A 22301-nucleotide genomic window follows, 5' to 3' on the forward strand; every position below is an offset into this window, starting at 1 on the left:
AAGTGTTTTTGTTTACTTTTTATTTTTTTAGACTACCCAAACAGATCATTTTAGCACACACAAAACAGAATGTAGTCTTAGAAACAGAGATGTTCTCCAAGCTGGCTTCAGTAGGAACATGAAGGGCTAGATCTCGTATTTCAACAGCCTGTTAAAAGGGGCGTTCTCGATACAGAGACCTTACACGAGTGTCTCTTCATTTCCAAACCCCCTGCTGACGAGCTGCAGGTTGTGCTGAGGTGGATGGCTGTCTCCCAGCCCCTCTCGTTGGACCTCTCCTGCATTGTAGAAGTGCTTACTGATTACAGAAGTGCCTGGAAACCTGCCGGCTGCTCCTCCCTCGAGCAAGCAGCCTGACACACTTCTTGCATCCTCTCTCGTTTGGTCTTGTGCTTCCCGGCCAATGCAGCCAAAGAGTTCCTGTATCCCTTCCTCTTAGGCCCGGGGCTTCACTCCTTTGTTGTGACTTTTAAGCATTTTAATCAGAAGGGAAGAGGCCCCGGGGAACAGCAAGTGCTGAAATCAGCTGTTCAGATCTACCTGAAACAAAACGTGTTTTCCATGTGTCTGTTCTGCTGCTGTGGCAGCAAGAAACCAGCACTGCACCTCCCTATCGCAACAAAAGGGGTGTTTGCAGGGTGCTGGGAGTTTGGCTGGGCTTTCCCAGCCTGTGCATGGACGGGAGGGATCGACCTTCACCAGCCTCCCAGCTTCAGTGCCAGCTAACGGGGCTGTCATCCACGTTCCTCGTGCTTCTTTTCCGTAAGGCGTTCTGCAAACATCTGTGGCACTGTCAGGAGCTGCATGAGGAGTGTTCCTGTGCTGCAGTGTGTTGCAGAGGTGCCACCGGGCAACAGGAGGCTGGTACAGCAGGGAAGTGAACGGGCGTTTGCTTTCCTGACTGATCTGCATCTGTTTGACCACAGCTGCTTACGTCTCACCAGTGACTGAGCAGTGATTAAAGCCAGGGCAGAACAATGTAGTGCTGGGAATGGCTCTGGGAAGTGTTTGGCCCTGCCTGTCTTTGAGTCAGGGACATCCCATTGGAATGGAAACAGCAGCTTCTGCTTGACATCTCGGTGAAACTCCTGCTTACCAAATCCCTGTCATTAAAACGAATCCAGCTTCATCTGTGTTCTGCATGGTGCAAGAAGAAAAACGAGAGGAAAGATAACAAAATAATCCACTTGGGACAAAATTGTGTTTTAATATGATTTTGGTGGGAACCAGCTGCTCTGGCTCCATTTCCATGGAAACCAGCACAGTGAGGCCGCTTGCTGCTGCCTGTGGCAGGGCTGTGCCTGGCAGCAGTAGCCATCACGGTGTGCTGGGTGATGAGCTGACCGCTGCCTGGGGGTGCTCAGATCCGTGAGCGTGAGCTGAACAAAGTGGGGGCACTGACCCCAAATGCCGCCTGTGGGCCCCTCCGCACCCACGGCTCTGCCTCAGCTTTCTTTTCCCAAGGCCTCTTCTCTCTGAATTTTGTAGTTAGAGCCCAGGCCTGCCTTGCCTCTTCCCTGTCTCTGTCTCAGGTTGTTGGCAGGATCCCAGCGTCACCTTCCCTGCAGCAGTCTGGGGCTTTGTGTAAGCGTGGTGACCGCTGGTTCCCCAGGCTTTGTGCCAGCACCCGCAATCCTGCCTTACCTCGGGCCGTGGCATGTCATTTCACGGCCCCATGGCCTCTCCTGACAGTTATTTAGCTTTAACCTGTGGGCCTGCTGCCATCTCCTATGGGCTTCCCTTCAGCAGCCGGGTTACCAGAATTGGCCTGCAGACAGATGTGTTTTGGAAGGGACCACAAAGGTTTCGAAGAAGTGGGACAGCTGCGTGCAAAGCAGAGAAAAGAGCTTATTGGAAAAGCTGACATCTTTTCATCTTTCACCAGAATTTGTGTGACAATTAATTCTGAGTTTTGCTTCCTCTTGCTGTGGGACAGAGCACAAGGGACGTGTTCTGCTGCCAGCCATGCCCCTCAGGGACCGCAGACAAGTCACATCGCCTCCCAGTGCTCCCTTCCCGTCGCTGAGCTGGGAGCGGTTCCTCTGGCTGCCACATGAAGCAAAACATAACTCAGCCTCTTTCTCTGTGCCAAAGAGGATGCATTTTTGTTATTGGGGTTTCCTAATCAATCTTTTCCTGCAAGTTGATCAATTCTATGTGCAGTTCTTTCTTTGCTCGGGTTTGCTGCAATCGCAACGCCGTGTGAGAAAAGCACAACGAGAAGTTCTACCTCCAGTTTAATCCGTGTCTGTTCTGCCATTGTCTCCACTTGCTTCTGGTTTTCTCCTCTCTGCTGTTTTTCCCACGTGCTCTTCTTCAGCAACAGACAGAGGCCGACAGGTAACGTAACTTTTACATCTTGAAATGGCCACAAGAAGGAGGGAAACACAGCTAATGCCTGAAGCAGGTCTGCCTCCTGTGCTGGCTCTGTTTTGGGGGTGCTCCGTAGCGAGCCTCGCTCTGTGTCCAGCATCACCTCCCTTCCCCTGGGAAGCACCCTTCCTACGTCAGGTTGTCTGCCTGTAACACTGCCTAAAGCACACGGGCATTTGTTAAAATCAGCTTAATGGCAACTGTTGTGTAGATGAAGGCTTGACTATATGGGCTTTATATTATCATCTTTCTGCTGCTGAACATGCTGCAAGGCAGGAAGCGTGCAAATGGTGTTCCAGCAACTCTGACATGGAGAAACCTCTTTGAAGCAGAAGTCCTTTTCTCTAGGTAATTTCTCAGTTTTTGGAGGAAATGTATCAAATTGTAGCAGAGTCTTGATTCCAAATTTCTGGATTTGCTGCAGTTGGTGCATTAAGCTCACTGGCGGCTTTGTCTTTTTCTCAAGCTCTGAATACTTTTAAACCATCCCTTGGACCAGACTTGCCAGAACAGGTTGGTGTGGTACAGTCCACCTGTGGGCTGAGAAACTCCTCTGGCATGGGAGAGCCCAGTCCCTCGCTCAGCAATTGGTCCTACCTCCTGCCAGAGCTGGGATTTCCACAGGAGACTTCACATCCAAGAATTTAATTTAGTCTAAATAGCCCTGTGAGGTGTGATGATACTGCAGCCATAGGTATCTGCTGATGAAAATGGGCATTCGAACGTGACAGATGTAGCTAAGTGTAAAACCATACTGCAGGATTTTATTCTTGGGGTGACATTACAGAGTGCAGTCTGGTTCTTTCATGGCTCCTCTCAAGGCTTCAGTGCAGCGTGGCTAATCTTTTGTATTTTTAACTCGTAAATTTTGTTGTGTGAGATTTGTTGTGTGCATACACATTATAATGCTGTTGACAAGGACAACCAAATGATGTCAAAGTCCTTCTAATTATCCTGAGCTGAAGTGTCACCTCTGCTTTCTGCCTCTGTGGATGAAAGCAATATTCAAGGAGTCCCCCTTAATACTGGAGCATTTTTGAAGGCAATCAGCTGCTCCAAGCTCTTTTCCCCCTAAGCAATCTAAATGCTAAATAGATCTTTAAAATAATTACCATAGCTAAGATGAGGAGCCGTTTTCCCCTGCAAACACCTGATGCTCATTAGCAATATTTAACCTGTCACACATCACCTCAGTTTGCTCTAAACTTTCTTGACAGGAGTTTGTCAGGTGTCTGCAAGTGCTGAGCCTCTGCTGAAGCGCTTTGGAAAGCCTCTTGAGCACAAATCCTTTGCCCTAGGAGAGAAGGGGACAGAATTTCTGAGAAACACTGCCTATCTTCCCCTGCCCAGCTTCGTTCTGGTGTTATTTACAACACCTATTCTCAGTGAGTGGCGCCAGCCTAAAATGGGCCCCCAGACCAGAGATGAACATGGCACTGAGCTCGTGAGGGGCAGAAAAGCTGGCTTTATCACATCCATGCAGCCAGGACAGAGCAGGACGCAGGGTCACAGGTGGCTGCTTACAGCATCAGAGAGCCCTCGAGAGCTGGTTTGTAGCCAGCCCTTTGCCCAGGAATGTGTTCAGCACACTTGGAAATGTGAGCACCATGGGCCTGCTGCAGGGCCTCGCCATGGCTTCCCTGCTGCAAGTACGGCCTCCTGCTGGGGACATCCACAGGAGCCTGCTCCCTGCCCCTCATGTGGGTTTTGGGAATGAATCAGTCCCACACCCCTACCAAGGCAATGTATTAATAAAGAAGAGGCCCTCTGGGAAATTGGACTTGCTAAAGGTCTGCCTGCTGAAGCTGTTCTTTACGCCTCACGTGGTAATAAAGCTTGTTTTGGACATGGGATGTGTATTTCTGGCCTAGTGGCTCAAGAGCTTTCAGTCTCTGGAGCAGGGCCTGGAGCCCAAGGTTGCTTCAGGAATTACTTAGCATTTTTGATCTGTACCAGTTTAATTTCAAGTTCACAGCCTTTTGGAGCCATGCCTGGAATCCAGGCCCTTTCTGCCATTCTAATGCCCCAGCTGCTGATAGAAACCTGTAATTACTTTCCCTCTGGTGCAGGTCATCCTCAGATATTTCATTCAAAGTATTTCAAAAGAGCCTCAGAAGAAGGCATTCAGTGTTTTGCCCTCTAATGCCTCAGAAGAGCCTATATAACTTGGTGAAACAAGGCTGTCTCTGGGGATGAGAGGTCTCTTTCTCATGGCAAAAGAACTGAGCCTGCTTCACCCCATCAACTGTGATCCCGCAGCACGTGGTAAGGTCAGAGGGGACCAGCTGTCAGCAGTGGCAATGCTTTAACATGCGCTGAAGCAGAGCCTGAGCTGTGAGAACTGAGATGTGTGCAGTGAAGGTGAATCCACCTTTTGATGATAGCTGAGTGGAGGCTTTGCGGATTCCCCATGTGAGCTGTAAGCGTTCAGATGTCACCCACGTCCTTTGGATCTGGGCTTCTGAACACCACGCCTCATCCACACATCATCCCGCCTGGAACAGTCTGAAGTCATCCACCTTTGAGCCCCGTTTTTAGGATGGGATGCCATACCTTCCTCACATATCTTAATGCACACTTCTTGAAAATCTTGATCAAATGTCTCATTTGAATAATGTGTGCTTCATTACCACAGGGGCTCTTTAGCCTGTAATATACTACAAATAAGGCTGAAGGTGTTGAGTTAGTGAGACCCTTTCGTGGGTGTGCTGTGCATGGTAATGCTATCATCTGTGACTTCTTTGCCACCCAGAACCTCCAGACAACATTGTCCCATTAATAAAATGGATTAGACACTCTCAAAGGTTTTTGAGATTGCTCAGAGGAGAAGCAAGTGCTGCTGTAGAAATTTCCTCTGAATTAGGCAGTAATAAAACCCATCCCAGAGGGTGGTGAGCATGTGTGAGAAGGGTTATTTGGGTGTGCTCCCTCATAGCCTGGAGCCCACACCAGCTGATCTGTTCAATCACATCTTAATTTAACCATAATCCCAGCAAGCTAATGAAAGGGAAATAGCAGGAAAGGCTCACTGCCTGCTGTAGCAATGAGTGACCAAGCAGATTCTGAAAGCTGGGAAATCTCTAAAAGGTTTTAAGTGGATCAATATTCTCTGTGCTCTCATTTCTAATTGGGCTTTTTTGCAGAGCTCTAATTCATGTAGTTCATTAAATGGCCTCAGATGGAGTTTCTACAACTGAGTTTATACTCCTAGGGCATAGAAGTAAAATAGCAGCAGTGAGCAATTGCCAAGGCCCCTAGAACTCATCTAGAGAAGTAATTGCCAGAGTGCTGAAGTATTAGGCCTCAATGAGACATGGATGTGGCTAAATCACTGTTATTAATTGCATTTTAGTTTACAAAAAAGTTATCTGCCATGTTAACAGTCACTTTAAAAACCACTCAGTGCCATGAAGTGGATAGTTCAACTTATTTGTAGTACCACCTGCATTCTGGGGGAAGTGTTTCCCAGGTCTTCATGAAGCCCCTGAGCAAACAGCTCTTAACCAGTAACTCCGTCAGCCAGAGCTACGTCGTCTCCTGTTCTCTCAGTCTCAGGATAGCCTGCACAAACCACCAAGAAGTGAAGCAAGGAGGAAGACACTACCTATGGAAACTCCTCATCTACCTTAGACCTGCATACACGCTTTAATCTTCCCTGTAAAACATCTGTGAAAAAGATTAGTTAAGTTAAAAAAAAAAAGTGGTTTTGTGTCCGCCTAGTCCCTTAGCCTGTTTCTGTCAGTGACCAAAACCAAGTGTCTAGGGGAAAAAATAGGAACAGGGCAATTGAATGGCGCTAGTCTGCCAAAACACTCTCAGGGCCCTTAATAACTTCTGCTTTATTGACAGCCTGAGCCGGGGAGAGCATCCTTGAATTTAACAACCACTAATGGATTTCTCTTTACTGGGCTCATCTAAGTAAATAGGAAGAGGACTGAAATACACCCTTCATGGGATCTTCTGCTTAAATTAGCAATAGTTATTCCTAGTTACGGTGAGTCAGTGTTTGGTGGAAACTAGGGCAGGAAATATCAGCTTGGTCAATACACGTGAGTGAGGGAAATGGGGGAAAATGTGTGAAGCTGGCTCAGCTGTTGGGCTGGGACCTGGATTTTATTTTTACATTACTCCAGTAGCTGGAAGAGAGATTGGACAAGTCACAAAGGTAGATTTTTTTTCAGTCTGAATTATATGTCAAGTACCTTTGAGGCTAGACCTTCATTCTCTCTGCAACTAGACTTAAGTAACGTCTAACTTCTAATGACAGCATGCCTAGAGGTAGTCATGAATTTTGTACTGAAACAGTTTAAATGGAGGACTTGGAGTTGTGGAGCTTAACATGTTTTATTTGAGGTCTGTTGTGTGCGTGTGTGTGTGGGGGGGGAGTCTTAAATAAAATTTCTGCTGGCTGCTGTTCCACCCCAGGAGTAATCCAGGGCACCAAATGAGTAGCCTAGGCTTCCTGGGCTTGGGGGGAATGGGGTATGAGGAATAAGATAGACAGAAGCCACCATGCTGAGTAGAGAGCTGCCCAGCTTATGCAATGTGCTAACAAGATGATTGGTTCATTAATTAAAAGACGGAGGGAGGTGCTTCTTTTCCTGGGGACTTGCAGATGGGAAATACTTCCTGGAGCTACGGCTGACCTGATTTGAGTGCTTTTCTCCCAAGGCAGAGCAATGCAGTTTTAGGATTAACACAGTCCCTGTTCTACCCATTTCAGAGAGGCCTCGAGTCCTCTGGAACATTCCAGGTGAGTGTCCTAATTAAGGCTAATTACTTGGTTATTCTTGCATGGCTCTTTCTTGGTCTTTCTAGCTGAAGTTTCATTTTGTATAAATAACAAGTGCTTGGAGATCACGGGGCAAAGGGATAGAGGGTGTACTGAGTTATCAAGAACAATCAGAAGTGTTGCAAACATTAAAAGAGCACATGCATTGTTTGGAGGCATTAAATGATTCATTCTTGGTTAAGATTAGGGAGGTATCATTAACAGAGTATGAAAGATTGGTAAACTTCATTTAGAGTGGTAGGTGCCCAGAATGGTGACTGTGTTCAGCTGAAGATAAACTTAAACAGGTAAAGAAGCAGAGAACCACCCATCACAAGCTGCTCGTTTAGCAACACTGAGATGGGGAACGATTACTTTTCATGGGAGATGAGGGGAGAAGTACTTGGAGAAAGAATATAAAATATCGTTACTGGCACACAGTCAGTAGAAATTGACCGTAAACTCACCTGGGCCAGAATCTAGAAGGTTCTGGAGCTGCAAAGATTTCTCATTCTAGAGTTGGAATGAGCTGCAGAAGGTGTTCTGGAGTAGCCTTATGAGCTGGCAGGGAAAGCTGCATTGATTCGGCCCTGGCTAAACTTCTGGAGATGGTTGGGATGGAATAGAAACAATTCTGGTTTGAGAAACGCACTCCTTCAAAGAGGATTGGATGCTTGACTCTGCTTGCTGCATGTTGCTGATGTCTTGGTGGTTTCGCTGCGTTCCAGTGTTACGATGGAATAGGTGTAGAAGATTAAAAAAAAATCCCTCAGAAATCATGTTAATATATATATTTTTTCATTTTATTTTAAAATAAATTTATTTTCTGCTCAGATCCTGAAGGTAGCCAGAGCGAAAAGCAAAACATGGCACAAGGCCTGTTTCTAGTCCTAGTGGGGTTGACTTTCTTCTTCCCCAGCATGTACCTCACTGGGTACTGCGTTAGGATGCCTTTGCCTCCTAGTGAGGCTGGCAGGGGGCGAGCATTGAGCTTCTCCTGTCAAAACATCACAAATTTTTTAGGCCTTTTATATGGAAATATTTACATTTGTTGACAGCTGGAAATGTGTGTGTGTGTGTGTGTGTGTGTTTGGGGTCGGGTGTGTGTTTGGGGTCAGGGGTGTGTCTGGGTGGAAGGTCTGATGGCCCCCCAGGACTACACCCATCTAACAAGGCATTTTACTCAGTGTCACGTGTGAACCTTCATTCCTGCACAGAAAACTTTGGAACAAGATCAAATCTGACCTGTCCATACCCTATCTTTTTTGCTGGGTAGTGGTTACATACAGTACTTGCTGTAGCCCAGTGAGTGTGTCATGCAAACCCATTTAGGAGTACTTGGTATGCTGCCATTTGCAGCAATATCCTAGGAAGGCTGGGGAATACTGAGTTCAGATGCTTCTGTGAAATCAGTCACAATAGGGATTCAGAGCTCGTGTTTCCCACTTTTCGAGATATGGGATATCCCAGCAATGAGTCCCATAGAATGACAGGTAACTTAGGATGGAAGAAAGCTCCAGAAGTCCTCTATTCACATCCCGCTCAGAGCAGGTCTAACCAGACCAGGTTGCCCAGGGCCGTGTCCGGTCGGGTCTTGAACATCTCCAAGGACAGCTGCTCCCCAGGCTCCCTGGGCATCAGGCGTGTGTTGGAGTGTGCGAAATCACCTCCCCCAGGTAACCAACAAGGCAGTAGCTTAAACTCCGGAGCCTGTTTCCCACACAGTCATAGAACTAGACACTAGGTTGAAGCACTGATGCATTAGAGATCTGGGCCATGCAAGTATCTCGTTTAGCCAGTAGCTATGCCCAGAAACACAGACCTTAAGCACACAGGCTCATTTTCCTCCAGGTCTCATTGACTTATGTGGCACAAGCAGAAGGCATGCAGCTGCTACGTGCAGTGACAGCAGCTGTGTGCGTGTCACTGAGTGCTGATGCTAAGACAACAGTGCAAAGTGACAGTTTATTTGGAAGCACTAAGAAGTTTGATACTGCAGGGGTTGTAGGAGAAAATTGACTGTTTTGCGTACAAAAATATTAGCAAAAATCTTGCCAACGCTTCACAAGCGGCGGCACTGAGTGGGGATAAGTTTTGCTTGCGTGTCATTTGCAAGCTAAGCACAAAGAGTGGAAAGAAAAGCTATACGTTGGAACTGAGCCTGAAAGTCACGCAGATAAACTGTTCATACAGATCCATAGCTCAGATGGCAGTAATGAGAAAACATCACCAGGATCCAATGTTTCCTCGTGATGAATCCAATCGGGGCTTGCTTTAACTTGGACGGTTTTCAGATGAAGACGAAACATTTATTCATGGGTCAGAACAGAGAACTGTCTTGTACTGTGCAAAATCAAACCTCTCCATTCAGTGCATTTCAGTGGCAATTCATTCCCCTGCTACTTCAGTGAATGGCACATTATATTCAGCCAGCACTAAGTAACATTATAACAGACAACACTCAGTGTAAGAAAAACTCGAGAGGACTGGCTAATATAGCAGAGCTTTAAAATAATTTTCTATTTTAAACAGATTTACAGTTTTGATATGTAACTTCTGCTAGCTTAGGATAATTGAGATAAATCTGAAGCAAATGGTTCCAAGCTTTAGGCACAAGCAGTCCAGATACTCGGTGACACTGACGCTCTTAGACTCAGTTACTAGCCTCAGCCACAACCTGCCTCATGCTGGAGAGCTGCTGAATGAAGCTCCCTGACCCCTCAAGATACTTTCCTTCCCTCCCCCACAACACTTACATTAATGGTAAGAGATTTAATGCATTTAATACTCTCCGGAGTCAACAGACAGACAATACTAGGTTCTAGCAGACAATTAAGTTTCACAGGGGTTGAAAAGCAAGAGCTTGAAATTACTTTATACTTGTAATCCAGTGACTGTTGACTTTCACTGTTTATTATCTTTATTGATGGACTGTTTAAGTGAATTTCTTCCAACAAAGCTCTCTTTAAATACAATCACTAAATCAATACAATTTGCAATTCAGTGGGATTGGCAAATGTATCTGTTTATGTACTCTAAAGCAGAGTAGCTGGAGCATTCCCTTCTCCCCTCTGAGGGTAACTCCTCTTAAGAAGTTTCCATGTGTTTTCAATGCATCATGAACTAGCTCACTGCTTGGTGTAGGGTAAGGAGATCACAATCAACAACTCTGTAACTTTCTTACCTCTTTTTAATGGAAGTGAAGAAACTGGTAGTTCTTCTAACCTAAAAAATACCAGGAATGGTCAAGTGCCCTCTTGTTGTAAACAGTTTTTTCTAAAGCACGTATATTAGTTACTATCAAAGATAACAAGGTGGTCTTTGCTTCTACTCTTTTCCCACTGTGACAAAGGTGTTAAGCAGAACAAACTGATGTAACGATGGGGATGCCACTTGCCTGCTGTGCTTATGGTGTGTTGTCATAGATGTCATGATTTCAGTCTAGCTTTTAAAAGAATGTGATGAGGAATGAAACTGTAGATGAAGACAAGTATTTTAATCACCTATTTCACTCTCAAAAAAGGAATAAAAACTCAATTTTGCTCCACAAGCCCCCTCTAAAAGTCTTCAGAATTCTGAAAGATGGCTGCAGAGCGGGATTCTTGTAAGAGAGTGATCCTGTTACAGTTGTTATGTGACATGTGATCAAAATTTTAATCCAAGTGGGGTTACATCAGACCTAGGTCCTTAAACTGGCTGTGAAGTTTTGGTCTGTATCCCCAAACCACACAATATAATCGTGTCAGGCATCCTCTCCCTCCATCCCAGTCCATCACAAACTGTCAGGAACATGCAATGGCAGATAAACTGGTCCTTTACGTATACAGCAGTTTAGCTACCATTTTCTGAAACAGCATTTACTTGCTTGATCTTGCTGTCAGAGCCCCAAATGAGATTTTAAGTTACCAACTGCTCTGCTTATGGCTGCTGAGTGGCAGCCCCTGTTCTGCCTTTCTCCCACGACTCCCAGTGTCTCTCCTGTACCAGCTGTATTAACTACAAGTGTAGAAACTACACAGTGTGGAGCAGCATTGTGCCCTTACAATAACAACGAACTGTTAGATCAACTCAGTCATCTCCTGAAACTTCACCTTATTATTTGCTTGGTGAACAGCCGTGCCATGAAATGGGTTGTACCCTGGTTTTGCCTCACTTGGGATCAGTAGCAGGCAGTTCAGAGTCTGCATGACGACTCGATTAGATGAGATATAGCATGCTTCGTGGCTCCATAAGCCAGGCAGCTCAGTTGCTTCACACTCCCGGCAATGGATGAGGGCTCATCTATCTCACTGAAGCGAGGCTAGGCTTGCTCGATGGACTTTTTAAAAATAAAAAATAAAAAAATCACGTACTTAGAAATACTAGGTCTCTAAATTCCATTCTTTCTCCCCTTTTTAGAAGACTGTACCATTGCCCTGCAGAAACAGCCAGTATGATTTACCTTTATCATTTACTCCCACACTGTAGCTGCTATGATCAACACTGCCACTTACGCATGTCCTTCATGCGGGAAGTATCAGGCTGCCACAGGGCAAAGCGTGCATAGGATGACGGACTCTTTTCAGACATACCTTCTGTAATCATGTGACTTATTCACCGATTACTAGCAAAACACTGCTAACAAACCTTAATTGAAAAGTAGCTGAACTCAGGCAAATAAATGTTTGATATTGGTTAGTGGAACTGCTGTCATATGTCTTTAGGGACAGGTGCAACTGGAGAAGGTCCTAAGAACACTGCTATCACCCCTTAATGGAAAGGAGCTAGCGAAGAGACACCGTAAGACTCCTGGTGTCTCTGGATCCGGGAACAGTCATTCACTCTAGGCCCAACCCTCCTGTAGTTGTGGCTTTGAGCATAGGGACCACTCCAATACTTCAAGCTTGGCTAAGGGAGCGTTAGAGCACCATCAGTGACGCATCTTCTGGGTACAGAGTCATACAGTCTGGCGTTTCTTTCACCTGTTTTAGACACGTGCTGTAAGGTTCGGGCAGAGTTAGATGATAAAAATGTGAGCTTGAAGGGGCGCAAAACTTTAACGAAATACCACTCAGATTTTTTTCCTGCCAAGCAGCAAATTGAAAAGTAATTTTTCACTTGGCCTCCTACAGCAGACTACATTACTAGAGTGCCAACCGAATGTCTACTGGCATGTTATATGTTTCCAAATGCTCACAACCCTCTTCTTTACTATATTTCTGAAAGCAAGTTAGATGGATTTCAGATTAGTTCCACATTCTCCTTTCTCATCCGTTACACGTCAGGCAGATGCTGCAGCATCTTTTTTTTTTCCTTCAAGTGTTTTTGCAATCAGTTAAGCAATTGTTCTGTTGTCTCATGAATAGTTAATCAAGTAAAAGGCAAACCCAAGGTAATGTGGAGAATGGCAACTCGGGAACTATACACTAGGGAATTTTAACCAGTAGCTTATTTCAGGAGGAAAGAAAAAGCAGCACCACCACCACCCCCATGCCCCCCCCCCCCCCCCCCCCCCCCAAAAAAAAAAAAAAACACAAACAAAAACAACAGACAGCTGTAGTTAGGTACCAAAGGGAAAGGAGATGTTTAAGTGCCTTCTCCTAGTGTTCTACAGGCTCTATCTTTTGTATCAGCAGAAGGCTGAGTCTGGCTCCACAGGTATAAAAGGAACTTATACTTACATTTTCCAGTTCCTTGTACTTTTCACAATCAGGAAAGTGCCCACATGCCTGTTTTTTTTTTTCTTAAAGTAAAAACAAGCTCACAAAATGAGAAAAACACTTAATCACTATTTTTTAGCGTGCAGAAAGCAAGAAGGGATTTTTATTTGACTTCACTTAAAAGACTGCAGAATTGCATCCTGCTTAGCACCTTAAAGGAATATGCACCAGATTGGTTCACTGTGAGAATAGTGGAGTTTTAATGAAGATATATTCACCAGTAATAAAACCCAAATATTTTGGGAAAGAACATGCTATTTTAGTACTTGCTACACAGGAGGATAAACTATACAAGATGCTTGAATAACATTGCTGATATTAATTTGAGTGTCACTATACGGGGCAACAGTTAGTGAGTTATTTTTGTTTTAAGCTGCACTTGGATATAAAAGCAAGCTTCTACACAGAAATATTTCCAGATTTAAGTAACCACGTGTAGATACGCTTCAGACCTGCCCTGCTTTGAAAAATCTGTTTTAAAGGAAGCATGTTTTGAAGTTAGCAGATTGAATCGATACCTTATCGCTACAATCATAGAACTAGTAGCTTTAATCTCCAATTTGTACTCATGTTGGAAAATGTTCTAACATTCCCCTCGGATATGTCTAAGAATTTCTTCTCCCCAATAATTTGACTCAAAGTCTTCAGCAGCACTTACTTACCGCTTAAGTGAAGCTATTTTCATTAAAGCTTTACTATACACAGTCCATTTAAACTCATTCTTTTAAGCCAATGCATTTGCTGTAAAGTCTATCAAACTATTAATGTGTTTCAGGAAGCTAAGCACACTGGAGACAGCTACATTCTTCCATTAACCCTAGAACTGCTCCTGGCTGGGCACACCTGGAGAGTCTGATTCCAATCTGTACCCACAGTGGAGGGACTCTAGACTAACACAAAGGCACGAAGTACCAGTTTAGCCTTGCTCTTCTACCTGCTATTTACTTGGTCTAATATATCCTCCAGCACTATGTGTAATCTTGCTGTACTGAAAAAAACACAGCAGCATCTGTTTTAGGCAGGGAGGAGGGTATCATTCTACAGAGCATGCAAGCAGATAGGTCCTTATCCCTTGTAAAGAGGGAATACAGTTTGGCAAGATTCACGTCAGAATAATTCACTTTGCCCGTTCCTTTCTCAGGGGAAGCTTGGAAGTAGAATTATTCATGGGGTCTGTGATGCAATACATCAGCCTGCTCTTAGCCATCATCTGTCCTAGCAAGCAGACGCTTACCTGAATATAAATGCCTTCTAAGAAAGATCAAGTTTAGAGTGCAAGAACAAGAGGGTTGCTATGCTTCCCAAAGATCCCCAGGAAAGACAGCCAAGTATAGGCCAGAGAAATTAATTTGGAAGGCCAGACTTAGAGCCATCCTGTAATACAGCAAATGACCATGGTGTTCGGTCCATGCATGCTTTCAAACCCCATTCTTCAGCAAATGGGCAAGAAAGATTTAGTTCACGGTATAGCAGGAAAAAACACAAAATTCAGCACTCAAATTTAACTAAAGGGTAGTTTTTTATTCCCCATTAAGACCGCCTCAAGGACAAAACTAAATGTTGGAAACCCCACAGAAGGGCACATACAGTGGATGTGGTGAAGTACAATGTGAACAGCCCCAGGGGTTCAAATAAGGTAGGACCATTAGCTAACCAGCAGGAAAAAAAAAATTAACTCTGCTGAAGATGTTGTAGTTTCTTCCCCATTTACACTGAAAAAAAAAAAAAGGTCAATCCAACAAAATCCTTGCATCTCTAACAATACATTCAGTCCCGACTAAAGAGTTTAACAAGATGGCAACAGGATGACTATAATACAAAACTTTCACTACTACACTCTGTACACACCTGTTGTCCAAGCCCTCCCCCAGCCCCACGTAAGGATGGCGTCCCCATTATTTGCTTGCTTGCTGGGCCTGCCTGCGGAGGAGGACGTAGATCTTCTCCTTTATCCAGTCTTTATTGTACGGTTGGTATGTCTGAGTGTCAGCACGGTAACTAGAAAAAAGAAAAGAACTCATGTAATATTGGTCTGTTCCATGGAACACTTCCTACAAAGACTTCACAGACAATTAAGTGTCCTCAAGCGTACGAGGCAGAAAGTTGTATACAGAACATCAGTAATATCAGAAGTGAATGGGAATTGCCATTTATCAAAGATTTGTTCTGTTTCCTAAAAAAACAACTCACAAGTTACCCAGCAGATCAGTAAGAACCTGAAACAACCAGATTCTCCAAAGACTATTAAGAGACTGCATTTTGCATTTAAACTCATGAATGTAATTACTTATGGGAGAAAGAAAACAGAGCACCTTAATATTCTGGAACTTAGAATTAAGAAGAATAGTTCCACCAGGAAACTATACTTAATTTGTCTTAATGAGCCAAACGCTCAGTTTAACTTCAAGCAAGTGTTCATGTAATTTTTCAAGTGTTCCACTTCTGCCTGGATTTTTTTTTTTTAATAAAATGAATAAAGGCAGTCTAATAGATGGATGACAAATGATTCTTGCCAGCTGGCAGCAAGGGCAAGCTTGCATCTAATAAACAAGGACACTTCATAATAAGCAAACTGAAAACAAGAGCCTACAGGTTAATTTTCTTTACTACTCAGGGACAGGCGATAAAAGTAGACCACTAGCAAGATTTCTTGCCAGGGCTGAAGTACTTGGTTACTCAAGACACTGTTGAACTGAAGCAGAATTAGACTGAAAAATAAAAGCAAAACATATAAACTTAACTGTGAAGATTAATGCCCTCCTTTCCCCCTTTAGTTCTTAAAGGTGATTTTTTTTTATACAGATGGTATTTTCAGCCAATGTCCTAGCCAGTCCCTCAATTTTGCTACAGGTATTTCTCATCAGGTAAGAACAGTAAGGTGGTCACTGGTAAGCAGCTGAGTATAAATCCAGTTGTTTAACTCAATCCCGAATAATTTGCAGTTCTTACTTTAAAAGACAAAGCCCTGAACGTACTATTTTTAAGAAAGCCTTATTTAAAACCCAGCATGAGTAATTCAAGGCCATAGAAAGAGTTTTAGTGTATACCAATATATTAACGATTTCATTACAGTGTAAGAAATGTTAGTTTTGGGAATTGTTTGATTTATTCCCCTCCCTTCCACCCTATTCATTCATAATGCTACACTGCAAGACCAGATAGCAAGTACTTCACAAATCTCCACAAGCGCAAGGCATGTCTGGTATGTTATGTGCTGTGTGTGCCATCTGGTGGAAAACGCTAAGCCGAAGTAGCATGACACTAAGTTTACAAGCCTTATTAAGAAATATGAAAGCCTGTACAAGAAATCAGTCGCTACTTCTTAAAGCAAATAGTCTTCAGTCTGTTAAATATGCTAAAACAAAGCATGTCTTTCAAACCACATCAGCCTAGTACGATGACACCAGGAGATCTAACATGGCAGAACAAGGTAACCACAGAAATTGTCACAGTAATTTATTTATTCTACTGAACTCTTTGGTGAATGGCATTTGTAGCAAGTCACTATCAGTAATGTAATCTGTTTCCGTATGTACATCTAGATGCAAAGGAAAGCAATCCAATTTGTTTTTTTCTTTTTTTTTAAACTGCATAAATTGGCAAGGATTGCTTACTGTGCAGCTGCACAGAACTTGCATTGGGATTTAAGACAGAGCAGTACAGCTGCAGAAATGTCCACACTAGATACTCACTGCCTTAAAAAGAGATCCTAGAATTTTGAGCTGAGCAAACTGATGTGGTTTTGGTTATTTGAATGTGCTATTTGTATCCATATTCCTACAGAATTTCTGTGAAATTCAATGCCACCGTCATCTCAAACCATTGCTCTGAAATGTATGGCACAGAAATTAGCCAGGATCTACCTGATTCAGTCACGAGGTTAGCTACATTCTAAATACTGAAATTTAACACCTGGTTTCAGTCCAGTCAGAATGGAAAGCACACAAGACCACCTTTGCTTGCCCACAACTTTAACACACAGATGAGAATCAGAGATTATGTATTCACAAAGGCACTCAAACCACTAGCTAGGGGGATCAACTGGATTAATAGGTTCCTCAATCACTTAACTAGGATTTACAGAAGCTTCCATCTTGCTGTATCTCAATCAAAGTAAACAGTTGCAAGCGACTTCTATAGACTACCACCAAAATGATATTAAAGCCTTCAGCTGAATACAATTCATTAATCATTCTGCCTCCTTAAGAATCAGACCAATTGCATAAAGGCAGATCCAGCCCCAATTTAAACAGACTAGCCAGTCTAAAACATGTAAGAGTTTATACAGAAGAGTTCTGTGAGTCACTGAAACAGATTTGTACAACTGAACTTACACAAGACAGCTGAGGTCTGCCAAGTCATCAATGAAGTCAAACAACTGGCTGATATCATATGTAATGGATGGACTGTTGGGATTCATTCTCTTCAGATGCTCTTCATACATTTTACAGACTCCTACAGAGGGGAAAAAAAAGATTGATAATGCAATAATGTCAGCACTGGAGAAAAGCAAAAAAAAAATCTGTATTAGCTGCACTTTTTTTCAGATATTGAACCAGATGCCAAGAAAGCTTAGATGTGAGCACCATGAAAACAGACATGAACTTACTCAGATTTTGTTGCTGAAATGCTTTTGTTTTAGCTACTTGCATTGAACACAATACTATAAAACTAGGTAAGATGCATGACGAGCATCATCATCTAAAGGAAAACCATTTAGTTCTGTCGTAGATTTAATGTTCTATGCAGTAAGCTCCAAGTGAAGTCTGGAACTTCGTCTAATAACTTTTAAACAGCAATTGCAACACATATTTCTACTGTACAAGCACCTGAGAAAGACTAAGTACTGTTAAATACAGCTGGTCAAGTCTCAGAAGAGATCATTCTTCATGAAAGAGTCAAACACAGTGACTGAGATAAGAGTGACAGAGCCAGTCTGTACATTTACATAAGTTTTACTTACTCTATCCCATAAATAATTCTGATACATTTGAAAAGAATGTAATATTAAAGTGAGCATGGGGGTTTTACATTATCTCTCTTATGCTTTTGTTTGTCTTGCAAAGCTTTCTGGAATTAGATTTTAATGCTAAGAGAACTCTTACATTTAAATTATACAGCTGTAGTATTTCAATCTTTTCTCCAACATTCACTGTCTCTCCGTCACACAACTTTTTTTTTTCTGGCACAGAAGCCACCAGGTTGCAAACTACATTTCAATTACAAGCATGCTTTTATTGTATATATTATTTCCAGTAGCAATCTTTTCTTTGCAGGGTTAGCACCAAAATTTGTGAGAGTTGGAATCTGATCGCGCAGTGAAATATGTTCAGACCGGTCTGTTGCACGGCCTCACTATAAATATTGCCTACTTTTATGAACTGAACACGGTTCAATCTAGTTAAGCCAAAAGGAGACACTTAATGTCACATGGAAGTTTTAGAAAGAAAGGATAACTATTTAGTTTGCTAAAACATTAGTAAATTAAAAACATAAGACACTTTTGCTTCTTTTTTTTCCGAATCATCTTGGGAAAACGTCAACAGCATCTTATTCTCTTACCAAGGAAGTATGAGAATATGTCAAAACCAGGATTTTAACAATAGTTTTAGACTACAATGATTGCACCCACCTTCCATGCACTCATTCACCGATTCATAATCGGCATATGTTCTGCCTTCTGGCCTCTTGGTAGGCTGAACAAGTAGAATTGTGTGAGACTGAAAAACAAAACAAGAAAACAACATTTCTTTCAAAATCTTTTTTTAAAATTTGAAGTTATTTATCTGAATGAAAAATAAGCTGTAATTTTATTTTTGGCCACCAGATCGTTACACAAACTGGGAAGCATACCGCAGCAGTTCCCAGTGTTACTTTGTGATGCTTCCACACATCTTTGGCACGTAAAGGTTAATTATGACGACTAAGACTGCACAGTCTTCTCAAAACTAACCAGGCTAAATAACTCAAAAAAATTAGTACAGTATTAAACACTGAACTACCAATCTAGGTCACGGACATTTTCCAGATAATACTTTTCATATAAGCTGTGTTATATTTTTGTTTCCAATCAGTCCTATCAGTTCTCACAAACTTTTAAAAATGTGTAATGTAAAATCATCAGTAAAGCGGCTATTGTGTTGAAGAAATCAAACACGGAAATTGTAGTTTCTACTTAAACAGAAAAGCAAGGCGATGCAGTCAACGTACAGAAGCTATCCCATCGTGCATTTACTTATTGTATTCCAAAGGCAAGCTGTTAGTATGAATTAAGTACCCCAGCTACAAAGCAAAGATGGAGTCCAAATTGTCCAAATTAGCATCCCTGTCAGTCTCACCTTAAAGATTCAAACACAAAGAGCTATTTGGAGTTATTCACCTTCGAGGTAACACAAATTCTTTAACAAATCCGCACTTGGTATTCAAGATTATTTCCTGCAAATCAGATGTGCTGTTTTTTTTTTTTTTTTTTTTTTTTTAACACTTCAGCAAGCCTACTGAAAGGGCAATTACGGCACAGATAACTGTTCCAAATGTCAGCCTGTAAACTTGTTCTTCTGCAGGCAAGGCTTTGGTGATTGTACGGTCTGTGGCTTGCATTATTTCTGTAATATTTTTCACTTGGATGCAGCAAGTAATTTAAACAAACAAGATTTTAAGTGTACACAGCCTGTGACCTAATTAACAGGTTACACATCATAGGAAGTTTGCAAGCACCCTAGAAAACAGCATTTCCCGTGCTGTTAATTTAACCCAGCACTTTCAGTGCTAACATATAAAGCGAGTACTCAACTTGTAAAACTCGCGCAGGGAACTGCAGAGTAAGACACACTGGGAGGAAATACCAAAATGCATTATCAGGCTTCATTTAGGTAGCTGCTGATAACCCACACTTTGGACAGAACAGTTAAAAGGTACCACTTCAGTGCTCAAATGCGGTGATAGAAAAATGGCAAAGAACTTATAAGAAAATGGTCCAAATTTTTATACCACCATCGACCTGGAATACGGTTTCAGTTTTTTAAATTCATAACATGGGAGAAGGAGATTTGGAGGAGCTCAGAAGAAAAGTTCCAGAAAGAAGTAGTAGCAGTAAGACTTTTCCCCTCTCAGAAACGAAGGAGGGGAATGCAGAGCTCTGTGCTATAATGAAAATCAGACAAAGGAGACCAGACTGCTAAGACTGCTTCCCTGCACACCGGAGGACGCTAGATGTGAACGGGACGCCCCCAGGGCTGCTGGTATCCAGCTGCTACTAAGTGTGCTGCACTGTCCCAGGCACGCCTCACCAGGGAGTCAAAGGACTGCCAAATCCAGTCACCACTACTTCCAGCAGTACCCTTTGCATTTGCTTGTGACCAGGCTCGCTTCCAGGACTCGGAACTCCGATCACCCAGGAGCATCCGAGTAAGAATCCCTTCTTAATAAAAAATGGGGTCTGTCGGCCAGTTCCGCGCGTTCTATAAAAGCTTGTGTGTTTTAGCAGCAGAATGCCCTGCAAACTGCAGTTGTGGTCTCTGTACTTTCAAACTCCACTTTAACACTAGAAGAAAAAAGTTGGGTTTATTTGACAAAACCTAAGAAAGCATAGATAAAACTGTACTGACTAGGAGATGAGCAACTTTATCACAGTTGAGTGAATTCTGTATCCAGTCTCTCAGTGTCTTGGTGGGGAAGAACTTTAAGCTTTCCAACCTCAAAATACCCCTCCCATTCTTTGACTGTTAAATCAACATATTTATTCTGAGACTATCTCAATACTCAGACTACAGAAAAAAAGTATCAGTGAGCCAGACACATAAGCCAGTTCTTTCAGAACTTCAAGTTAGAATTTATTTGAGCTTCTGACTTGAAATCATTTTTCTCTTTGCAAACTTTTCAATATCCGTATCAGCCTGGAAATTATTAATTCCCTTGTACAAAAAAAGGGCATAATTCAGCTTTTCTAAAAGCAACACCAATAGATCGTGAGCCTCTAACAATAATTACTACAATAACATCAAAAAACAAGTCCAAATTGTTGCTAGTATTTCTTTTGATCCTGTTACTGCCACTTAAATTTCTCCTTCTAACAAGTATTAATGTCTCAGCTTCTGCTAGAAGCTCTGAAGTAAAGCAAACAATAAAAGAATCAATTCCTTCATGTTTATATTGTACAAATTAGCTTTTAAGATCTTCGTCCACTTTAGCTGGTCTATCAAAATTACTGACATTGGGATCAACTGTACTGCAGGATTAATGCATTACATCCTAAGTGTTTCTTTAAGAACTTCCTGTTATTTTACCATACAGAAAAAAAAAAAAAACTAATTTAGCTTGATTTGGTAAAATTGCTCCTCCTCTCCTACCACAGATGTGACAAGTTCAGAAACCTGAGAGGTTTCTTCAAACTTTTACCTGCCCCCCTGAATACGTGCCTAGGGACAAAGATCAGTGTAAATAAAAACTGTTTGGTTTTTCTATGAGTATAAATCTCATTGTTAGAAAACCAGAACAGAGGAAGATACTGAAAATGTCACGCCATAGGAATAGGTAATGTGGAAGAGTGCAGTATGGGCTCTTTATTGTGTTGCATTGTTGTGTGTTCTTGTGTTTTCTTTTAGAGCGCTGTTGTACTGGCTGTTGTTAAATAAGACCCCAAGCTTGGTTTATATTACTCCAATTTTCAACTCCCAGAGCGCCCTTTAGAAAGCTCTCCAAGTACAAAGTTGCAGACGTAACCCCGTAAAAGCGGTTGAGGCAGCACTGGCACCCCAACGAGCAGGAGCCAGGCAGCATCTGCCCGAAGAGCATTTTGCCAATTGCGAAGCCTACCTGAAAACAAACTAGGGGGGAAGGAAGAAAGAGAGAAGAACGAGGTACGGGGAGAGCAAGACGCCTGGCGAAGCGAGGCAGCGCACCGCGCGCTTAGGGGCCTTCCAGCTCCTCCTGCTAGGCAGCAGGAGGGATTTCGGCGACTTTTTCCCCTCCGTCGGGCAGCAGAAGCCAAACTCCTGACCAAAGCCAGGCCGAGGCGGCCTCTCCCACCGGCCCCGGGGCACCGAGGGGCTCCGGCGCAACCCCCTCACGGAGGCGACCCCCGGACCAGGCCCGAGCCCCCGCTCGCGGCCTCCCCCCGCCACGTGCTGCCGGGCCGGGCCCTCCCCGCGGCCTTGCCGTCCTCCCCCGCCTCCCCCCGCCCCCCCCCCCGGTGCCGGTGCGGCCAGGCCGAGCCCCCCCCCGAAGCCCCCCGGGCCCCCCGCTCACCATCGCGGCTCCCGCTCCTCAGCTCTGCCGCCGCCGACCGCCAGGCGCCCGCCGATCCCCCACAACCCCCCGCGGCCGACCAGCGAGAGGAAGGGCTAGAGCGCCCCCCCGCGCACGCGCGCCCCCTGAAGCCGAAGCGCTGAGGGCGGCGGGTGGAAGCCGAGCGGGACGCGTTGGAGGAGTGGGGGGGGGGGGGGGAAGCGGGCTGCGCC

At 43.6% G+C, this 22301-nt stretch overlaps 1 protein-coding gene across 1 annotated transcript; it reads right to left on the reverse strand.

Annotated features, from left to right (window-relative positions):
* Positions 1-14343: 14343 nt before the first annotated feature.
* Positions 14344-22234, reverse strand: ERH (ERH mRNA splicing and mitosis factor). The gene is made up of 4 exons (XM_035539126.2): positions 22090-22234; positions 18476-18563; positions 17178-17298; positions 14344-14841 (listed from the first exon to the last, which is right to left on the reverse strand). Exons 1-4 carry the CDS (start codon positions 22090-22092, stop codon positions 14739-14741), a joined length of 315 nt encoding a protein of 104 aa, XP_035395019.1. The 5' UTR covers positions 22093-22234; the 3' UTR covers positions 14344-14738.
* Positions 22235-22301: the final 67 nt, after the last annotated feature.

Source organism: Cygnus atratus, chromosome 5, assembly GCF_013377495.2.
Source record: "Cygnus atratus isolate AKBS03 ecotype Queensland, Australia chromosome 5, CAtr_DNAZoo_HiC_assembly, whole genome shotgun sequence".
In the NCBI taxonomy this organism is placed as follows: Eukaryota; Metazoa; Chordata; class Aves; order Anseriformes; family Anatidae; genus Cygnus; species Cygnus atratus.

Excerpts from the sequence above, each read along its gene's own strand:
- ERH (XM_035539126.2), bottom strand. Across the intron at positions 17,299-18,475 it reads GGTGAATGAGTGCATGGAAG|GAGTCTGTAAAATGTATGAA; the intron begins GTGGGTGCAATC and ends TCCCCTCTGTAG. Across the intron at positions 14,842-17,177 it reads GCAGACCTCAGCTGTCTTGT|TTACCGTGCTGACACTCAGA; the intron begins GTAAGTTCAGTT and ends TCTTTTTTCTAG.